Below are 25,659 nucleotides of genomic sequence, written 5' to 3' on the forward strand. Positions count from 1 at the left end.
GTAGCTACATACTTTTCCTTCAAGCAGACACTCAGGTCACACCCAAATTCTTGCTACTGTGAACAAGGATGAAAGGAACCACCGTCTCACGCACACAGAACTTTCTTCCTCTCTGGATTTCCTCCTCAGGACAGATTTCCAGAGGTGGGATTAATGGCTCAAGTGGCACAGGTAAACCAGAAACCTCCCCCATGGGACTGCACCGGAATTTCTGACACTGGGTAGGCCCAGAGGACTGGTATGGCCTGAAACTGCCACCTCCAGAGCCCACACAATGCTTCCAGCTCGGTCAAGGCCATCTGACTCTGGCAAGTCATTTACCTCTGATTCTGCATCCCTAGAGCAGGGACGCCAACAATGCTGCCTCGTGGACTTGCTGTAAGGACCAGATGAGTTAATCTATGTAAAGCACCTAGAAGATTGCCTAGCACATGCTTGGCACTCAATCAACATGTGCTTTTAGCCTTTTTTTTTTCTTTTTTTTCTCTTTTTCCTAAGGCCATCAGCTCATGGATCTATGGAATAATTTTTATTTCAGGCATTCTCCTAGGAGGTAGTAGATAAAAGTCCTAGAATCATATTTTCAATGATGGTGATATGCTGACTGCTTACTACGTCTATGGTATGTCAGGTACTGTGTTCCTAGATTATCTCATTTAATTGTTATATCAACAATCCTATGGAATAGGAGCTCTAATGACTGTTTTACAGATCAAGAATCATGAGATAAATCAATAGCTGGACAGGGGGAAGCCAGAATTCAGGGATACACAAGAGCTCAGAAGGGCCCTGCAAAAGACAATGGGAAAGGGATTGGGACTGCAGCTCTTAGCGTATGGTGAAGGGTCAACGTGAATTAGCGCCAAGCTACTTCTCCAGGAGGAAGAGCATCAACTGACATGGCTCCAGAACTAGCAGACAGAAGCTTTCCCGAGAGAGGAAAGTATGTGGTGAATCAGATAAGGAAAAGGAAAAACAAATTAAGTTTAAGGCCTCTAAATCTCCGTCAATGGCTGCTGCTTCTTAGCTGAAAGTACATTTTCTACTCATGATTAACTTATTTTTATAAAGCAGAAATAAAGCCAAGTCCAGAAAATGGAGTTGTCCTTACACCTACACTTAGCTCCGAAGTTTGTTGAGAAAAACTTGGACAAACTTAGACCATCTAAGACCCTCAGGTTAAGGCCAGTAAAGAGGACCCTGGCAAACTAAAAAACCAGAGGCCAAAAATCTTAAATTACATCTTGATGAGAAATTCTAAAAATGCCTTTATCAAATCTAGAGTGACAATTAGGAGACTGGCTCTAAGAATTCCATGGTTTTGAGAATGTCTGCAAGTCTAACAGATTCACTATATGTCCATGTCTATTTTACATACAGCATCAGCCTGGGAACTGCTTTTGAGTGCTTTGGTATATTCCAGTACTCAAACTCCATCCGCAGGTTTTTTTTTTTTTTTTTTTTTTTTTTTTAAAGGTAGAATTTTAGGCACCTAAACTGGGAGATCCAACTTTTTTGTTTTTGAAGAGAAGAGCCAGATTTTAATTCCTAAGGTATCTGGATCCTTGGAAGGGAGGTGAGGTTACAGGAACCAGTAGGGACTTGCTTGAATAGAAAGATAAAGAGGCCTCCTCTGGTTCTACCATCTTCCCACTGAAGACAGCCATGGGGGCAGGGGGACTGTGGCTTCTTTACAGGGTTGGGCTTTGCCCCCTGGACAGCACCAGGGCACCATTCTTTTTTGTAATAATTGTCCTCTCTACTGTCCTTACTTAAAGTATCTCTTTCTTTTAAATGACTTCCTCTTAACACATACTTATGATCTTAGTAACTAAGTTCTCAACATTTAACTAGATGAAAAACATAGATGGAGAAAACACACCAGCCAACCACAGTCTCCAGCATATACTGAAAAAATCTGTTACCAGGTCCACTTTTGAGGTTCACACTACTCTCTGTTGATTTTAAGAAAAGGAGAGACCCAGCATTGCTATTTCTGGTGAAAAGCATTATGGAAACCAGAAAATTAGAGGGTGACAATCTCACATTCAGCAATGGGGACTTTCTATAGAAAACACCCAACACCTGCTTTATGTAATAGTGGAACGAAGTCAAGATTGTAAATGCCGGAATTCTTCCTCTGGATACCCAAAGGTATTTCTTGGGATGGTTAACCTGAAAGACCCACCCTTGGGTTTTTTTCCATACCCTGTAAAAAGGTGCTGGGCAGGTAGAACAGGTTTTCAGCTTGCTAGTCCAACCACAGGGAAGGAGACGAGCTCCCTGCAGCCCATCTGGCTCCATTTCACAGCCATCCACCGGAAGACCTACTGACATCAGACAAGCAGCCACACGTGGACACTCACTTTTGGTTTTGCTCTTGGCTTCAGCTGCTCTAACTTCTTAGCAGCAGCCTCAATGGATGCTGCAGCCCCCAGTAATTCTGTTTCTGCAATGACGGTTGGGTCTTCTGGATCCACCCACTCTGTTCCTAAAAGCAGTCCAAAGAAGGTCATTCTTGGTAGCTGCAGACCTCAGGGCAGTGACTTAATTACAAACAATATCAGGATTTGCATGCAGGGATGCTCCATAAGCTGACTAGCTGCGTTGTCCTAAGGGATCTTTTCTCCAGCTGTCACTAACATCAGCTGGGTGCAGGGGTCGGGGTGGGGAGTGCTTGTCTGATCCTGATTTTCTCAATCAGTTGTATAGACAGCCCTACCACAGGATCAGTCATCAATGATAGTTTCAAAAATCGAGATCTCATTGACCAAGTCCTGCTTGAGTTTTACTCTGACTTGTAACTTAAAGTTCATGAATGCAAGTAAGCATCCTCAGGAGACTTGAGACTATGCTGAGCACAGAGATTTGTCATTCTTTTCTCCTGGGAACTCAGGAGGAATAGCCATTCCCCTCAAATGTAAACAAAGGGAAATTGGTAAGAAAACCCCTCCCGGGTGAGTTGATTGCTTCTTCATAACCACGAAGGGGTGTGCAAACAATATACTACCCAGATAGCACCGTTTCTAAACATCAAGTGTATTATTTAAATGAGAATAAATACTCTGATGAAGGAAAATGCAGATAAAAATGTATGGCAAGACCCTTAAAAGAGAAGTGAGCAGTTCTAGATGGATCGTGACATTTAAGTTGAAGCACTTAATACAAAGACTGGAGAAAAGACTTGTTTCAGGAGAAAATTACTTTTTAAGTCTAACTCTACTCCCATTTGCTTCTTAAACAAAGTTCCTCACTGTATTCCTTTTGACTTCATTTGCCAAGAGAGGGCCTGTGTAGGCTGCCCATCCTCTCTGCTCAGTTTGCTGTCTAGACTGCCCCACAGGACGACACGAGAGAATCCAGCCTACCTTTCATGGCCTCCGCTGCCTGGATGAGCTCGGTCACAGCACCGGCCACACGCTTGGAGAAAGCAGCCAGCTGGTGCTTGAGTTCTGGGGTTGGTTTCTGAAGAACCTATGGGTGAAGAACAAATCAAACGCATAAGGAAGATGGTAGCTATTGTGACAGGAAGCCCACTCTTGCTGGTGGAAACAGAGCTAGACATCCTGGTTTGCAGTTGCAACTCTGTCACCAAGTGACTTTAGAAATTTAGGGGAAAACACATAACACTCACTGGCCCTCAGTTTCCTCACATGAGAAATGAAAAGTTGGGAACCAGGAGTTTTCCTAAGGTCTTCCTGACATACTTCCCTAAGATCACAAGGGAGATGAAGTTCTTACTTGTCCTTTTGTTTGTACCTAAAACAAACATACGCACACGGAAATTACCCAAAATGTAAGAATGTTCTGAGTGAACATGAATGCCCAAGGCTGCAGGTCAGCTGGTGTTTGTGACAAAGCAAATATGGGGTCAGAAGAAAAGTGTGACTCAGGTGGGGTCTTGGAGACAAAAATCTCTCTGAGAAGGGCTGTTCCTGAAAGGACAATCCATGTCCAGGGTTTTGACTGCAAGCTCTCCTGGGAGAAGTCCTATGGACTTTCCTTCGTTTAAACCTAGTTTAAAGGGGTTTTAAGTTTGTTCTTTGCTTTTTTTCTGGTGTTCAAAAAGATACTAAAAATCTACCCCTAATCCAAGTTAAAGGACATCCTCAGCTGATTTCTTCTCCAATTCATTCAAGAATGGAATTATGAAATGCATGAGAGCTCCCGACCATCTTCCACCGTGGATTTACATCTGACTTACACCACCTTGTTCCTCCCTAATCTTGAAATTCTTCTTTCAGCATTCTTCCCTGCATCTCTTCCCCACGCTTCAGAGGGGTCATCTTGAGCTTTAGAAACGCTAAGACATTCAAGAGGAAAGCACCCCTGCTGTCTCTCTATGGACAATTCTTAGCAGCAGACAAAGCCTGGGCTTTGGTATTGGACAAACCTGTGTTTCAAACCTAGCTTCACCTGCTCCTGGTTTGTGAACAATGGGCAGATTACTGAACCTCTCAGAACCTGTTTTCTCATATGTAAAACTGGGATAATGCCTACTCCTCAGGAGTGGCATAAACATCAAATGGAGTAACCCACGAGAAGTATCTTGCACAACGCCTGGAACACAGTAGGCATTCATTAAATGTTAATTCCCTTCTTGGTATCCCATACCCTTTTCACCTGACCAGGTATCGTACTCTTTCTCATGAGTCTGGAAAAGATGTATTTTGGACCCCAAATCTATAAGAGAACTTTAAAAGAAGCTTGGTAAAAAAAAATCTGGGGTTGGGGGAGTTAATGGGGTTACACATTGACCAGCCCCAGACACACCAGTGCATAGAAGACATTATGTTACACACTTGAACTGATAAGTCAAAGATTCTTGAGCAACCACTTCCCAGGCATCTATTCCTTACCCTCCTTCCTCTTGCAATCTTCTAAATTTTATATTTGCTACTGTTCTGAGTTCAGCTGCTCTGTTATTCTCATTCCCTCACCCTAGGACCTATCTACACATAGCACCATACAGATATTAACTCACTACAAACCACTGAATGAGTGAACAAATGAATGAATGAATGAATAACAGACCAACACACTACTGAAGACAAGTCCTAATATGATGGCATCCTAGACTAGTTCCAGAAGATCACCAGAACCATGGAGAGGTGGAGGGGAGGGGTTAGATGCCTTTTACTTTTTTAACACAGCCAGTTGGCAGGCAACTGAATTAAGGGTAGGTTCTAGAGTCAATGTACCTCAGTAACTGTGGTCCAGTTACTTATCTTCTCTCTAAGCCTCAGTTTACTTATCTATTAAATGAGCACAACAAACAGTCCTTTCATTATAGAGCTGTGGTAAGATTGTATAAATTAATACATAATTTAATATAGTATACATTTCCATCAGGACTACTGATGGAATTGGTCCGATGTACGGCCTGGACACCAGAATTTCTAAAAGTTCTCCAGGTGGTTCTCACTTGCAGCCAAAGTTGTAAACCATTGCTCTAGATCAAATGGGCATTTGCCACTGCTTAATTGTAAAAGGCTTGTACTGTATTTGTCTGAAACAATACATGTTGTAAGGCCACTAGGTAAATAATGGCTACAGCTCAGGGACTAAAGAGCAAAGTAGTCCACAGGCTTTGCTATTTGCTTTTTCTACAGTAGTCAATACAACGTGAATAAGCAAGGAGTTAAAGATATGATGGGGAGACTCATAGTAAATGGTGCAAGACTGCGTGTTTTCCCCTAAGACCAAGAATAAGGTAAGGATATTCGTCCTCACACTTCCATCAGTATTGTACTAGTATTCCTGGCCAGTGCAGCAAGGCAAGAAAAAGAAATAAATGGCATGCAGATGGAAAGGGAGAAGTAAAATTGTCTTTGTTCATAAATAACATGAATGCCTATGTAGAAATTTCTAAGGCATTTGTTTTTTAAAAAAAGGGAAAAAAAGCTAGAATAAATGAGTTAAGCAAGGTCACAGGATATAAGGTCAACATACAAACATCAATTATATTTCTATAAGCAGTAAAAAGTTGAAAATTTTGAAAAAAGCAATACCATTTATAGTAGCATAAAATTCATGAAATACCTGTTAGGTTAAATACTGTTAAATTTGACAACAGATGTGCAAGATGTGGATGCTAAAAACTACAAATGTTGTTGAAAATATTAAAGAAGACCTAAATAAATGGAGAGATACACCATATTCTTGGATTAGAAGACTATTAAGACCAATTATTCCCAAATCTCCCCATGATCCCAGTCAAAATCCCAATAAGCTTTTTTTTAAGATATTGACAAGATGATTCTAAAATGTATATAAAATACAAAGGACCTAGAATAGCTAAACCATTTTGAAAAAGAACAAAGCTGTAAGTTTTAGAATACCTGATCTCAAGACTCATTATAAAGTTATAGTAGTGATCAAGACAACATGATATTGGTACACAGACCTACAGATCAGTGGGGCAGAAAAGAGTCCAGAACTAGATTCACACATATAGTCAACTGATTTTCATTAAAGGTGCTAAAGCACCTTTAATTCAATGAGGACAATTTTTTCAACAAATGATGCTGGAACAATTGGATAGCCATAGGTAAGAAAATAAACCTGACCCTTTCCTCACCATATGCATAGATGAACTAGAAATGGAGTATAAACCTGAATGTAAGAATTAAAACTGTGTAGAAGAAAATACAGGAGAATAACCTTTGTGATCTTAGCTTCTTAAATAGGGGACAAAACACATATATTATGCTTTAAAACTTTAAAAAGCCGGCAATCCCACTACTTGGCATATATCCAGAGAAAACCATAATTCAAAAAGACACATGCACCCCAATGTTCATTGCAGCACTATTTACAATAGCCAGGACATGGAAGCAACCTAAATGCCCATCAACAGAGGAATGAATAAAGAAGATGTGGTACACATATACAATGGAATATTACTCAGCCACAGAAAGGAACGAAATTGCATCATTTATAGAGACGTGGATGGACCTAGAGACTTTCATACAGGGAAGTCAGAAAGAGAAAAACAAATATCGTATATTAACGCATATATGTGGAATCTAGAAAAATGGTATAGATGATCTTATTTGCAAAGCAGAAATAGACGCACAGATGTAGAGAACAAATGTATGGATACCAAGGGGGGAAGGGGGGTGGGATGAACTGGGAGACTGGGATTGACATATATACACTATTGATACCATGTATAAAATAGATAACTAATGAGAACCTACTGTATAGCACAGGGAACTCAGTGCTCTGTGGTGACCTAAATGGGAAGGAAATCAAAAAAAGAGGGGATATATGTATACGTAGAGCTGATTCACTTTGCTGTACAGTAGAAACTAACACAACATTGTAAAAGAACTGTACTCCAATAAAAATTAATTTTAAAAAAAGCAGGAATTTGAAAGTTTATGTCTTAGAACTTTAAAAACATTATGCTAAGTAATGAAAGAAGCCAATTACAAAAGATCACATGCTATATGATTCTGTTTACATGAAATGTCCAGAATCGGCAATCTACAGAGACTAGAAAAAGATTAGTGTTCGCCTTGGGCTAGGAGTGGGGGATGAAGGGAATGAGGAATGACTGCTAAAGGGCATGAGGTTTCTTTTTGGGCTGACAAAAATGTTCTAAAATTATTATTATGGTGATAGGTGTACAACTCTAAATATAGTCAAAACCAAGAAACTGTATGCCTTAACTGGGTAAATTTTGCCATATGCCAATTATATCTCAATAAGGTTGTTAATTAACAAGAAGAGAATCAATCAGGCAGGCAAATGAAAGACAAATAAGGAAGCTGGTGAAGGGTAGCAAAGTATGTCACCCCAAAATATGCCTCTTTGGCATACAGGTTGCTTTGAGTTTATTATTTTGAGAAAAATCAGACACGGGGGATGCTCTGAAAACAGGGAAGTTACTCTTTTGAAAGGGTCATTCACATGTATAAAAGAAATCTCCATTTGTAAGGGTGTCTCCCCCTCTGTACCAGTAAGAGAAGGCTGAGTGAAAATCACAAGAGAATCTTATCGATGATGAAGGCTCTAAAACCTGCTAACAACCTTACCCTAGTTAACCCTGCTTTTCCTGGCCACCTCCTGTAACCAGCCTCCTCCCACCACATACACCTTTTCTTTTCTTTGCCTGAAAGTGGTATTTAAGTGGGTGGCTTAGGCTACCTTGGGAATTGCCCATTTTTCCCCTGGGTATCTTCCATTTATCCATGAGGTACACCATGTGAATAAACTTTTGTTGTTCTCTTGTTAATCTGTCTTATTACATGAGGTCTCCGGCAAGAACTCAGAAGAGTAGAGGGAAGATTATTTTCTTCCCCACACTGGGGTATAATCCTGAAAATAATTTGATAACCTTTGCAAACATCCAGTTCACCCTAAATGTTTAATATTTTATACGTAAGACATATTTTCATTTTACTTTCATTTTTATCCGAGTTCTATCTGCACTTCTTTGTTTTCTCAACTCTCTGCCTTGCTGTCATTTTATTTCTTTTTTAATATACATTTGTCTCCCCCCGCCAGACACTGTTATGAAAATGAAAATACAGGTGACACCCTAAGAGAAACTATCTGCAGAAAATATATCTGACTGATGAAATAAAAATGCACATTTTAAGGCAAGACAAGAACAATTTAAACATAAAACTTTTTCTCTGCCCTTTGGCCTCCTCCTTCCCCTCTAGTGTGCCTTGTGCATCTGCATTACGTGTTAAAAAACCTCCCCAATAGCAGAAATACCTGCTCAATCTTAAAGAACAATTTTTCTTCTTCTGACACCAGCCATGTAACTCCTTAGAAGATAACATTCCTTTCTCAATCCTGCAAGGGGTCACGACGACCCACCACTCACCCTTACACGTAGAAATCTTTGGTGAACTTTATGTTCAATATCAATATATGATTTCCTTAAAGGAAGCAACTGGTGCAGAATAGACTGTTTACATGATCTGGGCAGATACTATACTGGGCCGCACCTAGTGGAAGTTCTCAGCTTAAATACTTACTTATGATCTTATTAATGTTACCAGCTATATTACTTGTATTCTGCCTATTTTACAAGATTATTGTTTCTTGCATTACCAAATGTGTGACTGAGCCTCAGATAAAACTGATGATGATTAGGTGACTTGAAATGATTGACCAAATATATAGATAGTTCCGTAAGGTCAATGCATAACTCTAGAAATGGGAAGAAGCAACCATTTCCTGGACCATAACAGACTAGTAAGACAGAGGGTCCAGACGTTTTTGGTTACTATTAACAGGGTCTGGTCCAGTATTAGCACTTTGAGTGGCCTATCAATGAAACCCTCACCTGACCTGGGAATGAGTATTCCTAGTGTCGTGGACAAATTGGTCACAAAATGCCTTCTAACCCTTGGTGGAAATTAAGATACCACCACATACCCACTAGAATGGCTAAAATTAAAAACACTGACCATTCTAAGTGCTAACAAGAACGTGGAGAAATTGGAACTCTCATATACTGCTGGTGGAAATAACCACTTTAAAAAAGAATTTAGTAGTTTCCTAAGAAGTTAAAAATATACCCACCCTATGATATAAATATTCTACTTCTAGGTATCTATCCAAGAGAAATGAAATCATATAAGCAGAAAAACTTCTATATAGGATGTTCTTAGCAGATTTATTTATAATAATCAAACCTGGAAACAACCCAAATATCCATCAACAGGTGTTCTGATTAACAATTATGACATATGCATATGATGGAATACTACTTAAGAATAAAAGGGGACAAATTATTGGTACACATAACAATGTGGATGGAATTGAAAATACTGATGCTGAGTGAAAAAAGCCAGACAAAGGAGAGTACATGCCCGATGACTGCTTTTATATAAAAGTCTGGAAAATGCAAACAAATCTGTAATAACAAAAAGCAGACTAGTGTTTGGAAATTTTGAAGAATAACGGATATATTCACCGTTTTGATTGTGGTGATGGTTTCACAGACGTATTCAGATATCACTACTCAAATCGTACACTTCAAATATGTGTTCATTGTATGTTAGTTATGCCTCAATAAAGCTGAAACAAAAGTTAAGGGTGTGGTAGGGAGACTCACTAAAATCATCAAAGGGGAGTGGTGAAAAGACTTCTGTCTTTATTTTTTTTAAATTTAATTTAATTATTTATTTTAACATCTTTATTGGAGTATAATTGCATTACAATGGTGTGTTAGTTTCTGCTGTATAACAAAGTGAATCAGCTGTATGTATACATATATCCCCATATCCCCTCCCTCTTGGGTCTCCCTCCCACCCTCCCTATCCCACCCCTCTAGGTGGTCACAAAGCACTGAGCTGATCTCCCTGTGCTATGCGGCTGCTTCCCACTAGCTATCTATTTTACATTTGGTAGTATATGTAAGTCCATGCCGGTCTCTCACTTTGTCCCAGCTTACCCTTCCCCCTCTCCATGTCCTCAAGTCCATTCTCTACATCTGCGTCTTTATTCCTGTCCTGCCCCTAGGTTCTTCAGAACCATTTTTATTTTCTTAGATTCCATATATATGTGTTAGCATATGGTATTTGTTTTTCTCTTTCTGACTTATTTCACTCTGTATAACTGACTCTAGGTCCATCCACCTCACTACAAATAACTCAATTTCGTTTCTTTTTATGGCTGAGTAATATTCCATTGTATATATGTGCCATGTCTTCTTTATCCATTCATCTGTTGATGGACACTTAGGTTGCTTCCATGTCCTGGCTATTGTAAATAGAGCTGCAGTGAACACTGTGGTACATGACTCTCTTTGAATTATGGTTTTCTCAGGGTATATGCCTAGTAGTGGGATTGCTGGGTCGTATGGTAGTTCTATATTTAGTTTTATAAGGAAACTCCATACTGTTTTCCATGGTGGCTGTATCAATTTACATTCCCACCAACAGTGCAAGAGGGTTCCCTTTTCTCCACACCCTCTCCAGCATTTATTGTTTGTAGATTTTTTGATGATGGCCATTCTGACTGGTGTGAGGTGATACCTCATTGTAGTTTTGGTTTACATTTCTCTAATGATTAATGATGTTGAGCATTCTTTCATGTGTTGGCAATCTGTATATATTCTTTGGAGAAATGTCTATTTAGGTCTTCTGCCCATTTTTGCATTGGGTTGTTTGTTTTTTTGTTATTGAGCTGCATGAGCCTTGATGGAGGGAGAAAACCACTTCTGTATACACTCTAGCTCTAAAAAAGGGAACGGCCCTATGGCAAAGCACCCTATTTAAATAAGGCAGGAGCAAAGGAGTTCTATTTTTATTCTGCAATTAAGTCAACATGATTTCTCATAGCAGGCAACAGATAGAATGAAATTAAAGTACTGCTAGTGGAAGCAACGGTAATTTTAACCCTGTCAAAGACCTCATATTGTGGGTAAGCAGCAATATTGATCTGTGGTTACTGCAGAGGCCAAGTGGCTGCCTCGCATCCTGCAATAGAAATCCTCCATAACAAACCAGCCAACAGCAAATGCAGAAGGCCAGCATTGCTCAAATGGGCACGTCTAAAGCTTCATAAAGCAGCTCCCAGGGCAGCAAGGATGGGGTTCTGCCTAAATTAGATCCCATTGTTTGTAGACTGATAACTGGATTCTCAAAAAAAAAAAAAAAAAAAAATCCCCAAGGAGGGGTTCTCGATTTGGAGTTTCTAAATTCCCAAAGTATCCAGCTAGGGGTCTGGGAACCCTCTTAGCAGTTTAAGGGACATTTGTGTTTATGTGCTGATGTTTCTCTGATGAGGGTGGGGTGAGGCAGGAAATGGGCTTTTAGCTAGCTCAAGGGGGCCCAAGATCCATGAAAGGTTAAGAAAGCTGAAATCATGATAGTTATTTCTGCCTAGACAGAGAAAAAAGGAGGATGGTATTGGTAAAGGATACAAAATTATTATTATTGAGAGACTTCTTACAAAATAAGGATCTGAACCAAATAAGACAAAATATTATTTAACAAAATTAGTTAATTATAGATGGTAGACACGCAAATGTTGATATGGTTTTCTGTTTTAAGATTTTTTCTAAAGTAAAACTAAAATATACAAACCAGCCAAAAAAGGTGAAGAATCCTTGGCTCTAGGATATTTGACCTGAACAAGACTAAAGTAGCATACTTTCCCCCACGTTTTCATGTGTCCAAATTTAAGAAAAGCAGCTCCTAAAGAAGATGGCTAAACCTCCTTGGACTACCTGAAAGTGACCTCAATTTATTCCTCTAAATTGCTGGACACTTCCTCCAAACCTTAATTTCTACTTTTCTCTTTCCCCTTTTGTAAAAATTGGACAATTATCTGACCTTTCTTCAGCTTTCAGAAATCTTACTAATTCTCTTTGGTCAGCTAAGAAGAGATGTCAGCTTTACAATGATCCAGGAGGACCATCCTAAGATCTCCTGTTACAGTTCCAATGTCGGTTGACTTTCTTTTCAGGATGGAGGTACTGTGGTCATCTGATGACATGCGTGAAGACCAGTGAATGAGGAGAAGGGCAGAATGGGGCATACTCTGTGTGTGTGTGTGTGTGTGTGTGTGCATGCGTGTGTGAAAATCTCTAGCTTTAACTGCTTTTTTATTCACCACCCTCAAATAGCTAATCTTAGTATTCTTTCCCTCTACCCTAAAGGTAATTTCCACATAAATCTGATGTCTTCTCTAAATTGTCAATTTGGCTTTCGTTTTCTGATTCTGCCAAAATTCCCTCAGAAGTGAACACTAGTTTCCATATTCGTGCGTTTCCATTTCCCTAATTTCTTCTCAGGTCTCTACCAGCTCTGTCCTAAGTGGTCTTATGGCTCATGGTCCTCTTATGTGGAACAATCTTCCTCGTGTTTAGCCTCATTTTAGTCCAGATTTCTTTCAAGTCTGCTTTGGAGAAGGAGTGAGGGCTCATGATGGGAAATGTGAGCTTATTTTCAGCTGCAGGCCCAAGGAAACTGCTAATGTCTGCAGCTGAGGGGACAGTATGCTGTCACAGAGGTTCTACCATTTTCAGTTAGGAACTGGTATTTTTTCATGTTTATGATAATGCCCTGGATGTTTCCTTCCTATATTTTTATTGGAAAATACCCTTCAAAGAGTATGTGTAGGTCTCTAAAGAGACAAGAATAAAAATATGAACAAATACTTGATGCGATTTCATTCTTATCTACTTGGATGAACCATCAGCACTTGTCACCATAAAGAGGGAAAAAACTTCTTTCTTGTAAAAGATGAGACAAATTCTGGATGCTGGATAAAAGTTTTCATGTCATTTAGCTTTTCTTCCTATTAATGATTTCGTTTTAGCACCAGCATTTTTCACACCGTAAATCTCAAAACAGCTATGGAGAAACAGGATATTTATATTATTGCCATAATTACGAGTTACAATGACAATAACTGTAGAGGAAGGTGAAAGGAAATTCAGGTGGCAGGCTTTTAACAGACACATCAACCACCACACAATCAACCAAATTTGGTTTGCAAACACACAAGACTTCAGAGTCCTGTTTCTTTAGTAAATGCCAGGAAGAACTCATGACGGAAAATGCATCAGGGAAGCACACCTGGCTGTAAAGTGCAATGGCTCTTGTTGGGTCCAGGAAAAGAAGGGAGTGGTAGCTCCCCTCCTGCCAACCTCTGGTCCCACACGAAACCTCCCAAATCACACGTGATGTGGGGTCTCCCTGTGGCATGTGCCCTTCGTCCTGTTCCAGAAGAACCGGCTGATTATCACTAGGGCTGATGCCTGGCACAGTAATTAAGTGGCTGTAAAGCTGGGGTCTCTGAGTGTGTATCCTGGGAATGGCTCCTAGGCCTTCCCACGGAGGCCCCGGACACCTCAGCTTCCTTTGGGGCAAAGAGGCCAACCACCCACCCACAGCCCCCCTCGGGAGGCCTTGTCTTCTTCTGCTCACCAACATGGGGTGGGCATGGAGAGGAGCGGAGGAGGAGAGTGCTTTGGTGGATGCAACACCTGGCTCCCAGATACTGGGAGAGGGTCTAAAGGTGGCTTGAGGTCAAGAAGGGGACCCTCTGAGGGTTCCCTTTTCCTTCTCCCCTGGGAGAAGGTTCTCAAGACAAGTGCTGGCACCTGCCCTTCCTCATGAAGACAGAACTCCTCTCCCTGGTCTAAGCTGTCTTTGCACGCAGGAGGGAAACCCGAGATCTTCACTCCACCCCACGCCTTGAAGGCTGCTGCCTCCTTTCCATCCCAACTTGGGGAGCTGGCGCCGCTGCAAGTGGACCCCGATGCACTGACATTCTCGTTCAGCGGCTCACGAAAAGCCAGTGTGTGCAGGGGCCTGCACCTACCGACACTGGCGCCACAGGTACAAACACAGGAGCGGGGAAAAAATACAGTTTAATCAAGAAATGGAACTGGATGAAAGGGGCGAGGTGAGGATCCTTCATGGGAGTAATAGGAGGATGCCAGTATCAAATGAACAAGATGAAGACCAAAGCATGAGAGACAGAGACAAGGAAAACTGGGTGCTGGGGGAGAGCCCCCATTTGGGAAGCTAGGAGGGCACTGCTGCCGCAGCCCTGCATCTCTGCTCAGGCAGGACTGGCACCTTCCAGGAGGATTTTAACGAAGCGTGCAGCAGACGTGAGCTCAGCCATAGCCCCGGACTCCCCACAGCCTCACTTACTCCTTAAACAGCGGCCTAACATCTGAGCAAACTGAAGCCCAGATAAGACAGTGGTAATGCAACTATTTACTTGGCAGAGCCAGGATTTGAATTCAAGCGTTCTAAACCTAAGCCATTATGCTTTCCACTATGCTTTCGAATGTTCGGATGTAACAAGATTCCATGTGCCTAGAACAGATGGTCTCATCAAGAAAAAGATACCCTGTGGAAGCCTTGCTGGCTTCATTCTCCTTACGCTAAATTTCCTGCTATGCATGCTCACAGGCTGAACACTTCATATCCCAACACAGACAAGCTGGCTTGACTGGGGAGGCTCATGCCTGCGAACGCTGACTGGCCAAGATGTTCTCTCCTTGGCCCACGAGCAATACACTGGTTTCTACTCACGAGCGTTCAGGCTTTGGGAGCCCAATGTCAGTAACCCCAGACTGGCCACTCTCACAAAAGTTATTCTTTTGCAATGACCACAGTTACCTGGGCGAAGAATAAAAGTAATGTTCCCTTAAAAGACCTGAAATGCTTAACATCAGAAGGTAATTTAAGTTTAAGGAGAAGGCAGTAAAATACTAGAATGAGCAGAGCTGCGACTTGGTCCCAGGTCTGTCATTAGTAGCTGGGTGACCTCAACCAAGGGACCAAACTTATTTGGGTCTTGGATCATTCCCTTGTCCTGCTAGCCTCACGTGGTTGCACAAAAAGAGATAAATGTCAATGCAGAGCAAATGACAGGCCTAATAATCTTTGAGGTACATGTGCTGTGTATCTGAAAGCACCCTGTTGGATCTTCTTCTTTTAGGTTTAGAAAAGAGCAAGGGCAGTGAAGGGGGTGAGACATAAAGTCTCTTCTGGGGTGTCTCTGACTCCTGAACAAGCTCTCTCCCAGAACTCCCCAGTTTTAAATGTGGCTCCCAGGATTAGACAGGGACAGATGTACACCACATTAACCCAGCTCCACGTGGGCACGGCAGGCTTGAAGGTCATCAGAAAAATGGAACTGGACACATTCTCAATGTGGTCTAAGCCACTGGTTCGAGGACTGGGGGAAATCACGAGAGGCTAGTAGGTCTCCTGTAGCACTGGTGATGTTTCTAACTTGTCATGGATGCTGGTCTGGCTCTTCTAGGAGCCTGCCTTCCTGGCCCTTGCAGGATGGACTAGGGTTTTTCCTGACCGGACCTCCTGATCTGTTTTCAGTGGTGGCTCTGTGTGTCCCACCTGCTTCGCCTCTCACTCTGCTTACCCACCGCTCTTCCATGCTAGTCTTGCCTCTTTGGTGCAACAGACAGCCAGGCTCTTCTGGATTCGAACTGCACCTCCCTCCACACTACACTTGTATCTTGTGTGCTGGGGCAGTGTGATATGAGAGGCTTTTCAGCTCAATCCAGTCCCAGCCTCGCAAGTGGAGCCTGCGCGATGCTCTAAGAGGGGTTTTCCAGAGGAAAGGATGCTCTGCACCCGGATCAGCTCTTCCCCAGCCCTGGCCTGGCCCATGCCCCTCCTCACCACCAAGACGTGCTCCAGAAGGTCCAGGTAGCCGAGGGTGCACTCCGTCCCGTACCGCAACGCTCTGGTGCGCACCTCCTCACTGACTTCGGGGTGATAGGATGCTTGCTGGAGAGAGAAAGGAACGTCGACATCTTAAAACAGGAAGAGCCAGGTGGCAAGTGGACCAGGCAGCCAGGTGGGGTCACTTGCCCAGCAGTGCTGTGTAGCCCAAGACGCAGAGGCAGGAGACCTCGATTCTGGAACTCCTCCTGTTTTACCTTCAGTGACCTCTCTGAGAAACCTTCCCTGCCTCCCTGGAGAGAGGAGGGGTTCTCCTCCACATTCTCCTGATACCTCCCACCTGTCTGCACTGCAGGTTCTCTGACAACACTTTGTGTCTTGCTTTTTCTAGTGCCTGGAGGCCAAACAAAAGCAAGTGAATCTGGTCCCTCTTTCCTTCCTTTCTCCTCATGCCCCCCCACCCCATCTTTTATTGAAAGGTAAGAAATTCCACGTGTGCTAAAAAGCCCAGGAAAGATTCATGATTGGGGCTTACAGCAGAGGCGGTACCATCTCAGGATCAGCCTCTCTCTCTCCTGCAGCGTGAAGTATCCTGAAGAACCCTCTCTGTTCACAGGCTCATCACGCCCAGGTCCTCACTCTGTGACCTGATCACACTGCAGTCACAGTGAGTCTCCCGACCAGGGCTCACTGGCTCCTGGGAACCTTCAGAGAGCGAGCTCCCCAGCACCCTCAGAGGTGCCATAAATAACTCATCTCGCATTATACACGTTGAGATAAGCAGACCAGGACATATGGTTAACACAGCATCTGGACCTTTTTCCTTGTACTTGGGACCTGCCGACTTGAGTCATTCGTGAGATATCATTTCAGATGGTACGCCCATTCACGGGGCTGCCAGATGAACTACAGAATGTCCAGTTACATTTGAATTTCGAATAAACAATGAAAACTTTTAGCATAAGTATGGGGCGGTCTGTTTTTTATTTGCTCAGTCTGGCAACCCTACCCATTTAGCCTTTCCCCCTTCTACAACCTCACTCTGGAAAGAACTCGAGGGGGCTTACAAGAATACAAAAAATAGAAACCTGCAAATGAATCACAAGTCAGGACAAATACAAATTACACATTAGGATAAAAGGTCAAGGCAGAAGGGGAAGCGTGACACGCCCTCCATGTTCCCTCCAGTCAAATCCCTCTCCCCAGGACTGGGGGCTGTTGGGGGCAACACCTGGGAAATTTCCGCTTACCTGACCCCCCAAACCACCCCAAGAGGGGTGGGGATAATTCGAGTGGCCAGTATCTGTCATTTATGAGCCTGGTTGTATTCATCTGAGGACTAACAGGCCAGGTCTTTAACCCCTCCTGCGTTTTAATCAGCCTTGCCCCCGTGTCTCCAAGTGTGAAGACAGAGCCCATGTCTGGTTCGACGAGACACCACTGGGGGAAGACAAGGGCTATGATGCTCCTCCAGCAGGTAACGTGCAACGCCCTCCTTGAGAGCTGTGCAGGAGCTGCTGGTCACGGCTGGTGGCTCTAACCTGGTAGAGCCCTTGGGCAGAGCAATCGAGCAATAATTAGAATGTCACACCATTTGACCTCCTAATTCTACTTCTGGGAGCCTGCCTTGGATATCATCCAAGGCATAGGAAAAACGGATATACCCAAAGATGTTCACTGCAGTAAAGTTGATGATTTAAAAAACCTGCAGACAATCTAAGTATCTGATAGTAGGGGGAAGAGTATATTCATTACCAGAGTATTTTGTGGTCAATAAAGAATCAGTTATAATGACTGCTAGTAATGCAGAAACAGTCAGGTAACATTAATTGTAATCAGAGATATAAAATTGTATCTGACGTAGACGTATGGACATGAAAGGAAGACCAGAAAGAAACAGATATGAGAATAAACTTAGGGTGTAGGGAAGTCTGCATCCCCACCGGGGCATTAAGCGTAATCCTGTCTCTGATGAGTCAGTATGGGACCTACTGCACCTCCGTTTCTGCCCTGCTCAGCCCCAAAGGTGGTGTTCAAATATGGCCACGTGGCCCTCTGCTTGGCACAGAGGGTTCCTTCTTGACCCACCAGTAGGCATCCCTGGCTTTCTATATGTTCTTGTTGCATGCCCTTTCTGGCAAGCTCACATTAGGAGAATTCCTTTACCCTTCCCATCTAGGACTGAATGACAGAACATACATGCCAGCCCTTCCAAAACTATGAGGTGCCCTGCATATACACCATGGTGGCCTTCAGGCCATATCTGGCTGGTAAATACTGTTCTTTTCTTTTTTTTAAAGAGTTTTTTTGTTTGTTTTTGATGTGGACCATTTTAAAAGTCTTTATTGAATTTGTTACAATATTGCTTCTGTTTTTCATGTTTTGTTTTTTTGGCCCCAGTGGCATGTGGGATCTTAGCTCCCTGACCAGAGATTGAACCCGCACCCCCAGCACTAAGTCTTTGCCACTGGACCGCCAGGGAAGTCCCTGGTAAATACTGTTCTGACGGAGGCCGTAACCCCTTCGGGGAATTATCGCTTCTGCCAGGGCAGATTCCACTGAGCACATCAAAACTGTACTTGTGGCCTCAGGAGAGTCTAAACTCCCCGGCCCAGCGCACTCGGTCCTCAGGACAGTGACCCGACCCTCTTGCCTCCCTCTGCTCCCCGCCCCGCCACCGCCTACCCCTGTTCCCCACGCTCTACCCTCCCCCACACCCAGGAGACCAGGAAGTGCGGTGCTTTTCCCCACACCCAGCCCTTCAGCCTGGCTGCCTCTCCCTGCCTCTGCCCAGGGACCCCAGCCCACCCTACCCTTGCCAAGGAACCTCAGAGGCCATCGTCCGACCCCGCACCAGCTCTCCCCACAACTCACTGCACCACAAAGAAGGGCCCTGTTGCTGAGGACACGGAGCTGCAACAGCTGCTCTTCCTTTTCTGTGGTTCAGCCCCATCTGCCCACCACAGCAGGGGGGTCATCGATCCATCACGGAGCAGAAGTCAGGGTCCCTGGGCCACAGCTGTCCCTAGAAGGGTGGAGGGCTGGGGTGGAGGTGCTCAGTGGGAGGCTCTTATGGCTCTCTGGCTTAACAGATCAAAAATAAAGTGAAGGTCATAAAGCTCAGGTCTCCCCAGCTCCTTCCATGAGCACTGGCTTAGGGCAGTGGCCCCCACTGTCTCCCCAAGGATCAGAAGAGCTGCTCCAAGACGTCTGGCACAGAGAGCAAAAAGGCAGATCCCTGACGTTATGTCTGGTTCCTCTCACTCACCGCCTCACCCAATTATGGCAACACCCCTGACCTATGGAAGCAGGAAAGGGTGCAGGCTGACAAGGGGTGTGGTTTTCCTTGGAAGGGCCTGGAACAAAATGCCACACGCCTGCTTTACTACTGCCAGAGCGGCCTCCACTACAGCCCCTGTAAGCAGGTGTCCGCCTATTCAGGAAGAACTGAGAGGTAAAGTGGGAGGGTCAGTCAGCAGGCCTACTCCATGCCCTCTCAGACACAAAACTGCCCCCAGAGTCACCTCCCAGGGGCTGACGGGCACACCTGTCTTCCCGTGTAGCCTACTGCACACACAGGCTAAGGTACCGGGCGGCTCCCTTCTACACGTGGCCAGCCCCTCCCCCTCTCCAAACTGAACCCAACAGCTCAACCGTGACCGAACACTACCCTACCCACCCCAAACAACGCCAAGGCCTTTACCTTGCAAGCCGTCAACATATCTGACACGGCCTTCCGGCTCAGGTTGGCGGTGGCAATCACGTCCTCCTGTCGACACGAGTTCCCAGCTGCCACGGCTTTGGCTGTTGCCATGGTGATGCCTTTCGTCATCCTGATGGATTCTTCAGGTGATGATGTCTTTTCAGGTACCTCTTTGGACTGGAATACCTGGGAGTTAGAAATCGAAGTGCTGACAAAATCAAAAAGGGAAGGACAGAAATAACTTATGCCTCCCCTACCAGCTGCGGCTCAGTGTCTGAAAACCAAGCCAGCCACGGGAAGAAACCGTCAAATGGCAGGAAATTAGAAATTTGAATTCAGTAATATCATTCTTGCTTTCAAGATTCCGGCGTGGATAGCCTCACACACCTGTACTCGGCATTCATGGGGACAACGTGGGGAGGGAAAACGATCCACAGCATCAACTTGTTTGCCTTCGGAAACTGACACTCAATGTGTATTCGTTACCCACCTCCACCAGGGTGGGGTACGGGGGGCATTGTGCGGCTTCCCAGTTCTCCTGGCCCATTCCTGCTCCTGCTTCGGTAGTTCCCAGAAGCCCCGCAGCCTAGATGCTGGTTCCAGGTCAGGACTGACCTGGATGCATTGCTCTGGACTCAGCTCTCTCTCTTTAAGAGGGTGTGGGGCTGGGGGAAATGAAGCATTCAGTTTCTTCTATTCTTAGCCTTTCTTACAAATATAACTGCCTAATTGTGTGGAGGCATTCGGGTCGAGTGTGCCACGTTGACACTGTGAATTATTTAACCACACACACACACACACACATACACACACACAGACACACCTTTAGAGAAGCTGAAATAAATTAGCCATGGTAAGTGAATATCTCACTTTAAAGTTCCACCTGCCAGTCAAGCCAGCCGTTTCTGCTTCCAGCCCATCTGCCATGGTTCTACCATGAGTGATGGGTGCCCTGGCTGTCCCTGTACATGAGGACTCCCGAACCAGGTGGGGCCGCTCTGTCTTCTGCCCTAGGCAGCCACGTTTCAGCAGGGAAGTCTTCCTGGAAGCAGAAAGGAGGACCCAGCCAGCATCCCTGCCATGTGCCAACCACTGTTCAACATCACTTCTCCCCTAAAAATGAACAGCTACCGTCAGGCCGCCCAGCACCACCCCTGAATGCTGCAGTGGAATGAACATGGACAGAGCCCTCCACACTAACGTGGGTCTTGGGACACACGCTCCTTTGGAAACCTCGTGTGTCCACGGAAGTGCACAGTCTGGGTCAATTCTAAACCACATCGGTATACTTAGGTCGACCATGTGTCTGTAATTTCCCAAGAGAGCTCCAAATTTCAAATCGCTTCCATTGCCACCATTAGGCCCACCCACACCTGTCAGAATGTTTGTCCAAACTTTTGGTAAGAAACCCCCAGCCCGTGCAAGCAGGTTAGCGCCAGGCAGCAGCCTTAAGGCCTGTATTTTTTAGTTTCTTCTCCATGTGAGAACTAAGCACAACACCAACCAAGGTCGGATTCAATAAAAACAGGACAAGAGAACCCAAGCCTCCACGAGCAAAACCCAACAGAACTGCTCGTCTCTACTGCTGTCCTTCAGCGGCTTGTGGCCCTCACAGGTGACCCTCTAAAGACGCCTCCTTCCAAAAGAGGAGCTGAATCTGTGATCAGACCTCCCATTAAAAGAAATCTCAGTTTGAAACTACTCATTTTCAGCATATTTCTATTTCTAGGGATAAGGATGATTCAACCCACAATTGTCTCAGGATCAAAAGAACAGGAGACAATCACAGTGCATCACCAGGACACCCGCGCTCTACGACGGTGGAACAAGGTAAGAGCGAACATGGGGTCAGCGTCTCTGGGATCAGACACCTCACACAGAAGGAAGCCTGACGTTAAAGGGAAGTGTCCCAGGTAAAGGCATCCAGGTTTTCCTAATTGCCAACCTCAGACTCCCGAATCCGTACGTGTGCAGCAGTGTGAGCTGTTGCCAATGGCAACGGGAATCAGGAGGGGCTACGTGGCTGCACAGTGTACACACCATTGAAGCTCAAGGAGAGGGCAAGCGGCTACACTGAATCTTCCCTTTACCAGGACTCTTCTGTAGCACTTTCGTTTCACGCTGCAATTTTAGTGGAATTAAACCTGAAGGGTCCCAAGCCATACATTAATTCATTTAATTATAATTACAAATTGATCTTAGCCAAACTCAGAGGTCAGTTTCACATGGGGTCTCCATGATACAAACGTACCAGCAGGCAGGCAAGTGGGCCCCCCTAGCTCAGGTGTTCCAGGTAAGACCTCTTCATGTTAGAAGTCTCAGAGAAGCTGCACTGGGGTCAGCTGCTGGATGCGGAGCCTGAGGGAGGTGACTGGTGGCTCCTTACCGTGAGCTCCTGCTTCATGTACTCGATGGTGGCCTCAAGCGCCCGTGTGCCCCGGGTAGCCTCGTCCTCCACCGCCTTCACGGTCTTGAGGAGGGAGGTGACATTGGTCACCATCACCTGCATGGGAAGAGATGTCAAGAGAAAACAGGGAGTGAGTGCGCTGAGGTCCCAGCCCTCCTTTCAGTTCCGGATCTAATGCCACAAGTATCAGCACCTCTAAGTGAGAAAGGGGCTCAGATGCACATCCTCCAATACTCTCGAGTGTGCATCTCTCACTGCAGCACCCCTGGCACGCTTGCCCCTAATTGGGGCTCCACTCTACCTTGGCGGCCCCCTTGAGCTGGTACATGGAGGGGTCATCGGCGGGCTTGCTGGCAGCTCCCTTGGTAGCACCAATGAGATCTGAGAGGGCCTTAGCCACGTCTTTGATGGCATTGATCAACACCACCTGAAAGAGAGCGTGGGCCCAGGTGAGCAGGCTGCACCAAGAGCACACAGTCCAAGAGCAGGGCTCTCCATCAGCAGCTTGCAAGCCTGCAGCACAGGAGAATCCCCAGGAACCACCCTTGGAGACTCTGATGTGAGGCTGGGTGGAAAACCAGATTGCAGACTTGAAGAAGCTCCCTAAGGGAGTCAGATGCTGAGCCAGAAAGCGGGACCCCGGTAGAGTTAGCATATTCAGAAACACCGCCTAGCTGGCGGCTCTGTTGACAAGCTGCCTATGAAAGGATGAGGGCAGCTAAGCAGACACCCCGAGACGCCAGGCCACGTACCTATGCCCGGAACTGGTCACCAAAACCACTGAGAACAAAATGCAAGCCTCCTGCCCTGGCCTGCAAGGCCGCCATGGCAGCCCACCTGCGTCCCCAGACTTGGTTCCTGGGATCCTGACTCACTCAGCATGTTATAGGCATGTGGGTCTGTCTTTCTTCCCTGTTGGAAATCCTCCCTCGTTCCAACCTCAGGGCCTCTGCTCTTGTTCCCCTCTCTGCCTGGAACCTGGCTTTTTTCACCCTTCAGGTCTCAGCTCAAATGTCATGTCCTCAGAGACCCTTCCTGACCACTCTAGCTATAAGCCCACCCCCACTGAAACTCCCTCAGCTTGCCCTGTTTTATTTATAGCACTTAGCAGTATGTGGAATTACTTTATTATTTATTCACTTATACACCAACTGTCTTCTTCCTTGACTTGGATGGAAGCTGTAGGAGGGCCGACCTGGTCTTCTGTCTGTTGTGTTCTGCACTCAGGACAGGACCTGGCGTGTAGTGGGCGCTCAGCAAATACTCATGGAATGGGTGAATATACAGATGTGTACCCATGTAACACTGGATGGAATACAGTATCTTCACTCTTCTAACTGAACAGAGACCACAGGCCACTTCTTCTGGGTGTTAGACTTGGCATCTCAAGTACCAGGCATATTTAGGAATTACATGATATTGGGTATTACATTTAAGTTTTCTGGGTCCAGCAGCTACAATAACAACTCCTACTTCTAAAACAACAATTTCCCTTCGTTGAGGGCAATGTTCCAGGTGCCGAGCCAAGCACAATGCACATGATCTTATTTAACCCTCATCACTGCCATTTTGAGTGGGAACTACATTGCTCGTGTCCACACTGGCAGAGGCTGGGAATGGCAAGGTTGGGATTCAGACTCTGGTCAGCGTGATCACAAGGGCCACGGTCTTCACCTCCGCACTGTATTACGCTCTATGGCCCTGGCTCCTCATCTACAAATGGGGTGAGCAGTGCCAGCCCTGCCCATTTACCGCACTGCTGGCAGGATGAACTGAATAATGGATGTGAAAACGTCTTAGAAACTCTAGCGTCCCAGAACCTGCAAGCACAGCCACGCCATGACTGCCCAGCCTCCCAACCCTCCCCGTCTCCATCCCGTGGCTTCTCACCCACAGGGTGCACAGGATCTCCGCCAACCTCTGAAACCACAGGGCACGTCGAGCTGTGACGGGGCTCGTGAGGGGGGGCTAATGGCAGGGACCACCACGGGGAGGCGCAGCGGGGAGGTGTGCTGCCGACACCTGGCGTACACTGTCCCATCCTGGGTCACTGCACGGCGACCAGCGAGTGGGCACACTTTTCTGAGGTGACATCTCCCACTGGTGGTCTCAAAAGAAGTTGGGCCCTAGGACATCTAGACCATTTGGGAGTTTAAGCCTCTAAGCAATTCGATACGTTTCTCTGTATCCAAAGAGTTAAATCCTCCCAGCTGATTCATTCCAAGTTGAGCCGGACTAGGGGAAAGTGTGGGTTCCATCCCCACTGATGCGTTTTCTAGCTTTTCCTTCCTCCGTGGGGGTAAGAACAATACCCAGGCAGACACTTGTGTGAGTGCTCCGCATTCCGGAGGCAGCCAATCTGAGCTCTGATGTTATCAAAGAGAAAAGCCAGCAGAAGGAGTAAAAAGCCAACAGACGGAATGTTGCCTTTACGGAGCTCTGCTCCAGTGGAGGACGTCAGGAGGGGAAGGGTCACAGCCGTGTGGGAGCAAAGCTGGCGGCCCTGTGCTCACCAGAACAGTAGCTGTCGTCAACCCTGGCGCTGGATGGTAGGAGGTGCTCTCTCCAGTGTTGTCCAAAGGGGCCGAATAGGTTCGTTTACCGAGTATGGTTTAAGCAGTGAAAACTGAAGTGTTTACCACACTGGGGTTGAAATAGCAGAGGGATTTTTAAGTTTTACACTCGGGAGTGGGGAGAATCCGTCCACGACGGCCACGGTTGGCTGTTAGTTCAGCAACAGCTGAACTGCTTTGTTGGGTATCTACCATGTGTGGGGGCAGTGCTTGGTGTGTAGGTTTCAAAGATCAATAAACCGTGATTCCTGTCCTTGAGGAGCTGATGGTCTAGGCTGGAGAACAAAGGACCAGGTAGGTAATGGCAGTGAAGTGGCTAAATCCAAAGCAGAGAGTCACAGAGCGTGGAGCCCTTCCCTGGCCCTCAGCTCCTCTCTCTCTCCTCCCCTTCAGAGCCAAACTTTTCAAGTGGGGTGTCTATACACACTGGTTCCTTCCTTCACCCGCATCTGGCCACTGCTCACTTACAGCCCCGGCTGGGTGGCCACTACCCCCCACGGCCCTGGGCCTGGCTCTCAGACCTTTGTCTTTCTTGCTGCCTTGGCTGCATCTCTGGAGGGTTGCAGCACTCCTTCCTCTTCACATCAGGCCCCTGGCTTTCCTCCTACCAGCGGCTGCTGCTTCTCAGTCTCCTTAGGTATCTCTTTCTCCTGAAGATGGTCCTAAATAGTGGATTCCTCAGCTCTGCCTTGATCCCTTCTCCTCTTCCTTCCACAGACAGTGGATGCAGTCACTGTCTGTCGGCCAATAACCCCTACATCCACATCCCCCAAACCGAGGAAGCTCAAGCCTACACACTTGTTCTACCTGAGTGTCTCTCTCGAACTTCCA

At 45.5% G+C, this 25,659-nt stretch overlaps 1 protein-coding gene across 5 annotated transcripts in view; it reads right to left on the minus strand.

Moving 5' to 3' along the window:
* The window catches only part of TLN2 (talin 2), a 457,102-nt gene that overhangs the window by 17,553 nt on the left and 413,890 nt on the right, over positions 1 to 25,659 (minus strand). For all 5 annotated transcript variants that reach the window (XM_060097246.1, XM_060097247.1, XM_060097243.1 and 2 more), the window contains 6 exons: positions 22,557 to 22,682; positions 22,235 to 22,351; positions 19,849 to 20,034; positions 16,143 to 16,250; positions 3,369 to 3,474; positions 2,367 to 2,491 (listed from right to left, as the gene is read on the minus strand). In XM_060097246.1, the coding sequence (XP_059953229.1) occupies positions 2,367 to 2,491; positions 3,369 to 3,474; positions 16,143 to 16,250; positions 19,849 to 20,034; positions 22,235 to 22,351; positions 22,557 to 22,682 (768 nt within the window). The remainder of the gene's footprint in view (positions 1 to 2,366; positions 2,492 to 3,368; positions 3,475 to 16,142; positions 16,251 to 19,848; positions 20,035 to 22,234; positions 22,352 to 22,556; positions 22,683 to 25,659) is intronic.

The sequence above is a fragment of the Mesoplodon densirostris genome, chromosome 4, assembly GCF_025265405.1.
Source record: "Mesoplodon densirostris isolate mMesDen1 chromosome 4, mMesDen1 primary haplotype, whole genome shotgun sequence".
In the NCBI taxonomy this organism is placed as follows: Eukaryota; Metazoa; Chordata; class Mammalia; order Artiodactyla; family Ziphiidae; genus Mesoplodon; species Mesoplodon densirostris.